This window comes from Charadrius vociferus, unplaced genomic scaffold (genome assembly GCF_000708025.1).
Source record: "Charadrius vociferus isolate BGI_N301 unplaced genomic scaffold, ASM70802v2 scaffold676, whole genome shotgun sequence".
NCBI classification, from domain to species: Eukaryota; Metazoa; Chordata; class Aves; order Charadriiformes; family Charadriidae; genus Charadrius; species Charadrius vociferus.
The window spans coordinates 865205-874105 of record NW_009648661.1 but is presented as its reverse complement, the minus strand read 5'-3'; the positions used below and the strand labels follow the sequence as shown (position 1 = coordinate 874105).

The window sequence follows — 8901 nt, the reverse complement described above, 5'->3', positions numbered from 1 at the left end:
ATCGAGAACTTGTCACACACATGGGCACAGCCCAATTCAGACCAACAAGCAATTTACCAGAAAAAAGGATGTTCTTTAGGCAAACGTGCAAGGCACAAAATATTCTTTTGTTTATAAGTGACGTTTTCAAGTAGGAAAAAAAAAACCCCAAAGCCTAACCTATATTGGGAATCTTGAAAATATTTAAGGTACGCGCTGAAGGCAAAAAGTTCGTAGCCTCATGCTGCGTCTATCAGTATCTCATTCATGTGTGTATGTCGAAAAACACGTCGCATATGCCTCCAAGCTGGATGGATGCTCATAAAGTTGCGGTCTGAAGCCGCGTGTAATAAACTGCAGCTGCCTCAGCAAGCGCATCCCGATGGCGGTGGAAGGGGGGGAAAAAAAAAAACCCACAACAACCGAACGCCAGCTCTGTGCTGCTGTTTGACACGGCGCTGGCACTTTTGCTCTCTCAGCAGCAGCGCTTTGTTCCTCTTGGAGAGGATTTCTGCAGATGTGCCCTGACTCGGGACGGCAACAGAGGGGAGAGCGAAGGCGGCTTTCAAAAACAGGGAGATAAATTAAAAAAAAAAACCAACCCAAAACCAAACAAATATTTGGGGGCATATTTTACATTTTGCAAATTTAAATCTACAGAAATAAGCACCGGAGAGTGTTCAACAGGTAAGGTTAGCACTTGGGGTATCAGAAAGCAAGAAGAAGAGAGCACCCCTCTTCTTCGGGAGACCCCCCAGTGGGATTTGGCTTTGTCCCCCCGCCAACCGCCTGGCAGGGTTTGGACCGGGGCCGCCCCTTCCCGACTCCCTCGGCACGTGTCCCAGGACATCTGTTTTGCTTTGAAACTCTAAGGCATCCAAAAAGGAGCCCGGACACAGAGCTAAGCCCTGCGCCCCGGGGCTGGGGGCCCCGGCGGGGACCAGGGCTAAGGCAGAGCGTCCTATGGGGAGAGCATGGCCTCCCCCCGGCTCTTCTCAAAACAAGGCAGGGAGACAGAGTCAGGGCCAAGGGGAGTCCCCTCCGGCCCCACCGCCTTGCAGGAAGGGTGGTGCAGAGGAGGGTTTTGGGGGAGGAGGGCTGAAACGCTGAGATGACTATTCGAAGGAGGGACACCCTGCAAATGCAGCTCCTTGGGTGGTCTTCATGTCTCCAGGCCTCAGGTCAGTTAGAATCAGAGAGTCATGGAATCATCTAGGTTGGAAGGGACCTTTAAGACCATCAAATCCAACCATCAACCTAACATGGCCAAAACTGCCACTGGACCATGTCCCTCAGCACCACGTCTACCTGGCTTTTAAGTACCTCCAGGGATGGCGACTCCACCCCTTCCCTGGACAGCCTGTTCCAGTGTTTGACAACCCTTTCGGTGAAGAACTTTTCCCTAATATCCCATCTAAACCTACCCTGGAGCAACTTGAGGCCATTTCCTTTTGTCCTATCACCTGTTACCTGGAAGAAGAGGTCAACCCCCACCTCACTACCCACTCCTTTCAGGTAGTTGTGAGGAGCGAGAAGGCCTCCCCTCAGCCTCCTTTGCTCCAGACTGAACAACTGCAGTTCCCTCAGCCGCTCCTTATTAGAGCTCTCCTCCAGACCCCTCAACAGCTCCATTGCCCATCTCTGGACACGCTGCAGCACCTCACTGTCTTTCTTGTAGCAAGGGGCCCAAAACTGAACACAGTATTCAGCTCACCACACCAGTTCTTTGCCTTCCTCTACGGCATGGCTCCCTTCTCCCAAGACTGACCATCAAGCACTAAACCCACAAAACCCGAGAAGAACTTTCTTGTTAACGGAACAGAAGCGGCAGTGGGAACTCGTCTCCTGATGGGTGGGTTGTGCTGGAGCTGGGGGATGCTCAGCGCTTCCCCGAGCATTATCTTCTGCAACGGACAGCTGGGGAAGGAGGTCCTCATCTCCAGCCCTTCCAGAGGCAGCCAACTCAGGTGCCCAGGGACCGCAGCCAGGCAACGGAGGTGGGCAAGGAGCAGTAACGGGCACATGAGGTGCAGCCTGGCCATCAGGAGACCTTGCTGCTATTCCTTCCCCCTGCCACCAAACCCCTCGGGCACCCTGAGCGATGCTCTTGCCTTCTCGGGCTCCTAGTGCCTGCAGACAGGGCCCAGCTCAGAAATCGTTCCCTTCCTGTCGGGCCACTTGATGTCACACAAGAGTGGCCACCACATGAAAAGAAACACAGACAAGGTAGGATCTGTATTCTTCAGCAGAAAGTTGTTATTCTGTCTCTCTGCTTACTTCCCCTGCATCAAACACAAACGTATCTGACGCCGTCAAGCTCCACTTCTTTCTCATCATCCTCCAAAGCTCACCACCGGAGCGAAGCATGGAAAAGCCACGGTTAGCTACAGAAAAAAAATCAAACAACGGGGTGGAAACGGGACCTTCCAAAGGACGGGCTGGCCACAACGCTCCTACCATCACAGCCCGGGACACCAGGATCCCACTAATCCCCCGGGAGAACCACTTGCATCCTGCCAACACGCACAGATCAGACTGCAAGAAAGTGGCCGCTATTAGCAAGTAATTAATACTATCTGACTTGTGCATGCAATATTCCGTAGACAGGACCACGAGAAATCCTCGGAGGACCGAAAAGGAGCAGCGTCACGTTTTCACGGTGTCCGCGTGAGGGTTTTCTCCACGCGATCGATTCCCCATCTACTGGCACGGCCCATACAGAGTCGCGAGCCCGGATAATCTCTGCCATCCCAAAGGGCACTCACCATCTCTGCAGAGGAATAGAACAGCTCATCGGCTGACGGCACCGTTGTCCCGTTAAATAACGAGCTATTAACTGCAAGAGAGGACAGAAAAAGGAATCCCGTGAGCGTGGTGCCGAAACGGCTGGGAAGGAAAGCAAATTTCATCTATTAAATCATCTGTTAACTCCATCAAACCGTTTGCAATCTCTTTGCTCAAGTGAAGCGAGTCCAAAGTGCTGTTTCAGACTGACTCAAAAGCACCAATCATCAATCACTTAAAAAAACGGGAAGAAAAGGCTAAGGGAAACATGATTCAAACCTAACTGGGTTTTTTTTGGAGTTCACTGAAAAAAAAAATAAAATAGCAAAGCAGACAGACAATATAATATTTCATGGGTTTGCAATATTTTTCTAACAATTTCTGGATGAAAACAAATATCCGCAGAACACTCCTAATTATTAATTTAAAATTGACGCACAACCCCTAAGATACCCAGGAAGGCAAAATGCATTTTACAATCCAGCGCAAACACATTTTTTGAATTAAAAAAACCCACCAAACAGATAAAGAGTAATTGAAATCAGCAGGATGGAGGTAATTTCTTTGAAAAAAGGGGCAGCGTTCACTGTGACAACGATACATCTTTTACTTTGGTTTTCAAGGGATTATAAATCATTTACTCGAAATTTCATTTAGAAACGCAATCCGTCCCGAAAATAGGCTTGTCAACTACATCCTCGTGTTTTATTTAGGTTGTGCATGTACTCCTATGTCTGATGAGAATATTTAAGTTGTATTAAAATCTCGCACCGCTCACATTTGTTTAGCCGGAGAAAGAGTTCAGTGCATTTGTCTTTCATACTACTGAAATCACGCGAGGGTCTAAATCAGTAGTAGGACATCTTTACACGTAGGCAACCTTTGCCGGGCCCTTGGCAAGTAAGATCTCACGACTCTCGTCAAGACATGGATTTTGCTGTGCCTCCAAGTATTACTGCGGACTTTGCCGCAGGTGTTTTCCTGGCGCTGGTGGGGATCCCTCTGGGAGGGCCAAAGCAGCTCCTGAACCCTTCCCACCACCCTGGCGCTTTGCTTCGGGCCGAGCAGCGGCCGTGTGGATGTCCTTGCTCCTGCGGCGGATGGAGCGTGGGCCTGGCTGCTGGTCTGGCCTTCTTCTTGACCCAACGGTGCGCGTTAGCTCACAGATGCGGACGGGAGGTGCAAGGACCAAAGGGAAGTCCCCGCAGGACACACGAAGTAATTATTGCCAGAGCACACACACAGACCCTGCCAGTGATTGCATAGAACGGTTTATACTGGAAGAGACCTTGAAGATATTTAGTCCACCCCCTGCCCTGGGCAGGGCCACCTCCCACCAGCCCAGGTTGCTCCAAGCCCCGTCCAACCTGGCCTTGAACACCTCCAGGGATGGGGCAGCCACAGCCTCTCGGGGCAACCTGCCCCAGGGGCTCACCACCCTAAAAATACAGAATTTCTTCCTGATATCTCATCTCAATCCCCACTCTTTCAGTTTAAAACTGTTCCCCCTCATCCTATCGCTCCCCTCCCCACTCCAGAGTCCCCCCCCCAGCTCTCCCGGAGCCCCTTTAGGCACTGGAAGGGGCTCTCAGGTCTCCCCTTTTTCGCCTTCTCTTCTCCAGGCTGAACCCCCCCAACTCTCCCAGCCTGTCCTCCCAGCAGAGGGGCTCCAGCCCTCCCAGCACCTTTGTGGTCCTCAAGGACGAGAACAGCCAAAGGATCCCGCTGGTGCCACCTGCTCTGCCCATACTGTAACCCCACCACTCGCCGAGAAGCCTCAAATGATTTTTTGAGCTTGTCCTGGACTGAGTTTAGATACGGGATCGCTCTGTTAGCTGCTCCATTCCCAGGCAGTTTGCTGCCTCCAATCTTCTCTCTCAACTTCGGCAACTCTGTGCCCGAGGTGCCACAGACCGAGGCAGATCCCTGCCGGAGAGCTTGGTATGGCCGGAGAGTTACCTGGAGAGATTGCCGTCACCACCTCCAGTACTACTCGGTCACTCCTCCTACTCAAGGTTTATTCAATGCTACTTGAAAAACTAAGGAAGAAGCATTTGGAGATGATGACGATAAGGTCCCCTTCACCCTCTGAAACAAAAATCTGGGGAAGAGGCAAATCGGATGAGAAGAGAACGGTGGCAGTGAGGGTTTGTGAGCTTCACCAAACCACATGTGCTGATCCTCACCCCGTTGCTTACAAAGGTGAAGACCAGCATCGTATTTCCAGGCACAAATCGCTTGTGAAATAAGGTGTGGGCTTCTGCCACGTGCTCCATTTCCTCTACACGTCCCAGCTGTACCACCACGTTCGCCCTGGGCACTGGGATGGGAAGAGGAGACTTTCAATTCAGCGTTGACCACCATCTCAACTCCCAAAAAGAAGACGCCCTGCCATTCAAATGGAAGCAGAACTAGACCTACATCCAAGCGTTTGCAGAGATCCTACATTCTGTAACTAACGTAAGCACGCAGCTCCTTGGGATCCGGTTCCCGACGCCTTTTGCGCAGAGGCAGCCAGCAGCAACCAGAAGCTTTTCCTGTTGGACAAGTCTGTCGAGATAACCTGAAGTTGACTTTGAGCGCAAACCAAGTTTCTTACTCACTCCTCATTGTTTGAGGGATCCTAGGAGTGGTCACAGCTTCCCTATGGTACGAGCCAGCGTACTTCTGTTGGTATTTGGGGTTTGTAACCTTTTGTTCCCGGTTGTGTTGGCAGATCTAGACGTAGTCTGGCTACACCTGCCTCGCAGCCCACGCTCTAGCGATAGGCTGAGCTGTTGGATACGCTTCCCTTCTGCTCCAGCGAGGAACTGTTTGTGCTCTTCCACTCATACACGCAGCCAGAAGGTGGAAAACCACCCGTGTTTGGGTAACGCCCTGAAAAAATCCACCTCCTGCTCTTGACAAAATGACACGGCGGATACCGGGAGTGACTCAAGCACCGTGGCAGTGACCTGGCCACCGCTTCTGGCCCTGCACGGCCTTTGCAGAGGGACAACATTCCGAATTCACAGCCACAGGGATGCACGGAGAGCTGGGTACAGAGAGAGCTTCTCCGCTGGTAGTGATGCTCACAGCAGGAGTGCCAGGAAGGTCGGCTGTAAAGACATTCCAGTTGGCACACGGGGTGAAATTCACCCCTCAGCTTCAAAATAAGGCTAAGATGGGATGTCTGAAGAAGGATTAATACACCTGTATCTTATCTGGGCCGCAGCACAACAGGAAAAGAAAGCAAAGGCAATCTCCTACCTGCAAATCGGAGAGCTAATTAAACCTTCTCTTACCTGGATCTAATGGTTCACAGGCACAAGAGTAATGCGTGATATAGTCCACCTTGAACTCTGAGTTGATCGGGTAATGATCAGCCAGCTTGATCATCTTCTTGAAAGCATCGTAAATGAAGATGAAGCTAATAAGGGAGGAAAAGCCTTCTTCGGTGAAGCGGGTGAAGTACTTGACCAGGAAGCTGGCATCGGTAGCGACGAGAATGAGACACTGGAAGGCTGACCAAAGGCCGATCCAGAGACGAAACTCCAAGTAGTCAAAATCGTTGTCTCTGCAACAAGACAGGGGCGGCAGGAAGGGAAAATATCGGGGTTAGACAAATGCGGGCAGGACCGAGACATCCCCGTGAAAAGCGGTGACCGCGCAGCCTCTGGGACCTGTGCTCGTTTAGACTCAGCGAGAGCGTCCCCAATAGCCAGGCTCTCCGTTTTCAGCCAGCCAACTCCATAAGTGCAGCTTAATAATCGAGAGGGACCTGCTGGAGCGTGTCCAGAGGAGGGCCACGAGGATGATCCGAGGGCTAGAGCACCTCTCCTATGAGGAGCGGCTGAGAGAGTTGGGGCTGTTCCGCCTGGAAAAGAGAAGGCTCCGGGGAGATCTTATTGCGGCCTTCCAGTACCCCAAGGGAGCTACGGGAGAGCTGGGGAGGGGCTTTTTACTGGGGCATGGAGTGATAGGATGAGGGGGAATGGCTATAAACTGGGAGAGGGCAGGGTTAGATTAAACATGAGGAAGAAGTTTTTCACTTTAAGGGTGGTGAGGCACTGGAACAGGTTGCCCAGAGAGGTTGTTGAGGCCCCATCCCTGGAGGGGTTCAAGGCCAGGCTGGACGTGGCCTTGGGCAACCTGGGCTGGTGGGAGGGGTCCCTGTCTATGGCAGAGGGGTTGGAACTCGATGAGCTTCAAGGTCTCTTCCAACCTAAACCATTCTATGATTCTTTGAAAACCATGACAAAGTAATCAGTCTTGCTTACACCTCTGCTGATAAATATTACCAGTGAATTCAGTCAAGCTCTTTCTCAGCTTCCCAGTAAAAATCCTCCCTTGGCAAACACACACAGAGCTGCAAAGGCCCAGACATCCATCTCTCCAGACCAAGAGTAGGTCAATGCCGACAGCTTTCCACCAGCTGAAGGCGTAACCGCGGTTTACAAATCTCCTCCAGAAAAGCAATGTCCTGCCAAGCCCCGCGCTCGGGAGCTTGCACATCCATCTCTCAGGCCCTTGCGCTATCTGCAAGAAATCGGGACATCAGCAGGAGAAGACCCAGAAGCACAAAGCAGAAGAGGATGAAGCCTGGTGCCAGGACCTGGCACGCTGTGGAGGACGATGGAGCCAACTGCAAAGTTCCATCCTGGGAAGTTTGTTTGCCCCTTGAGGTTGCCGTGCCCTGACGGTGCAGAGTCCCAAAGGAGGGACTCTTAGGACCAAACAAAGACCAAAAGCAAACACCCAAGCAGATAAGTCCCTGCTGGGGTGTTGACCGCCTCTTCTGGGGAACGGAGTGGGAGGCGATGGAGCTGGCCGCCCTGGGCAGCCGGCCTTACCTGGAAGCCAGGAACTCTGCAACGTTGAAGGACAGAAGAGGAAGGGACGTTTGTGTGGAACGTTTCAGAGCAAAGTCTCTAAGAGCGTTTGGAAAGCTCTGGGGAGGGGATGGGGCCCAGGAGTTTATCCCTCCCTTCCCCCTACTACACCAAGTGTTGAAAGAAAAACTGAGCATCTCTCCCCGTGAGTTGCTTTTAAATAAAAAGCAGCCAAAGCCATCTTCAAGACAGTTGAAAGTCTTCAAGACACGCTGTTTTCAAGACACCTTAGGAACGCAGGCTACGCCAGATAACCACCCGCAGCTCTTAAATGTCATAACAGAAAAGCATCTTCAGGTGCCTCTCCGAGGCGGGGTGAGATGGAGGTTGCTGGATTGACCCACAGCACAACTCCTCCAGACCCGTCTGCGACAAGAAGACACGTGTGGGACAGCATCGGCTCCTCCAGAGAACCACACGTGCCTCGGGGAGGGCTGAGCTCCGAGCGCCAGGGGTGGTCTTAGCTCACACTGCAAAACACTTGGTAGAGTGTTTGCAATCTGGCAAAACTGGAGGCCTTCAGAGCCGCCTACAGGCTGGTCCCACCATTTACTCAAGTCCCCACTGCAGATGGACTCCCTCAAACCTTGCGTAGCAATAGTGAAAAAATGTCCTTACATCTCCCATGTACCTGTTTTTCCACCCTGTTTCCAGGTGGACACGGTGCGCTGTCACACACCTCGACCCTTCATCAGCATTCACCCGCGGGCGGCAAATGTTGCGGCGAGTTTGCATGGGGCACCCCGAGCACGCGCCCCACCACCAGCAGAGATCCTGTCCAACAGCGGGGCGCGAGGGCAATTTTCTCGTGCGCGGTATCAAACCGCGGAGCGGAGACCAAAAGAGCACCTCAACGGGGGAGGACGACGACCTTGCGACTGTGAAACGGGGGAAAAGGCTGCAGAGCGGGCAGGGTGCCAGTTAAAGCACTGCCGCTGGGCAGCGTCACGCGTTCCCGTACGGAGCCGGGGTCCCATCTCAGGTAGGTTCGGACAGGGTCGGGTATGGGCATTCGACCCAAATCTCTGCAGGGCTTTCTCCTTACTGTAGCCAAACATCTCAGGGGAGGGCTGCAGCCTTCTCGCGCTGAGAGCCTGACCTGGGAAGAGGGGTAAGGAGCTAGGAAGAAAAAAAGTGATGATTTAGAAAAAGAGAATGGGGGAAAAAAAATAAATAATAATAATAAAAGACCCCAGTGACAGCTCTCTGAAATATCCGGAGTCAGTGCCTCAGAGAGCAGGAGGTGCCATCCATCTGACCGAGCGTG

The 8901-nt window shown here is 52.2% G+C and overlaps 1 protein-coding gene across 1 annotated transcript in view; it reads right to left on the bottom strand.

The window, feature by feature from the left end:
- SLC4A4 (solute carrier family 4 (sodium bicarbonate cotransporter), member 4) overlaps positions 1-8901 on the bottom strand; it is a 158997-nt gene that overhangs the window by 26627 nt on the left and 123469 nt on the right. Inside the window, exons 14-15 of the mRNA XM_009886487.1 lie at positions 6048-6319; positions 2745-2815 (exon numbers count right to left, since the gene is read on the bottom strand). Of these exons, the coding sequence (XP_009884789.1) occupies positions 2745-2815; positions 6048-6319 (343 nt within the window). The remainder of the gene's footprint in view (positions 1-2744; positions 2816-6047; positions 6320-8901) is intronic.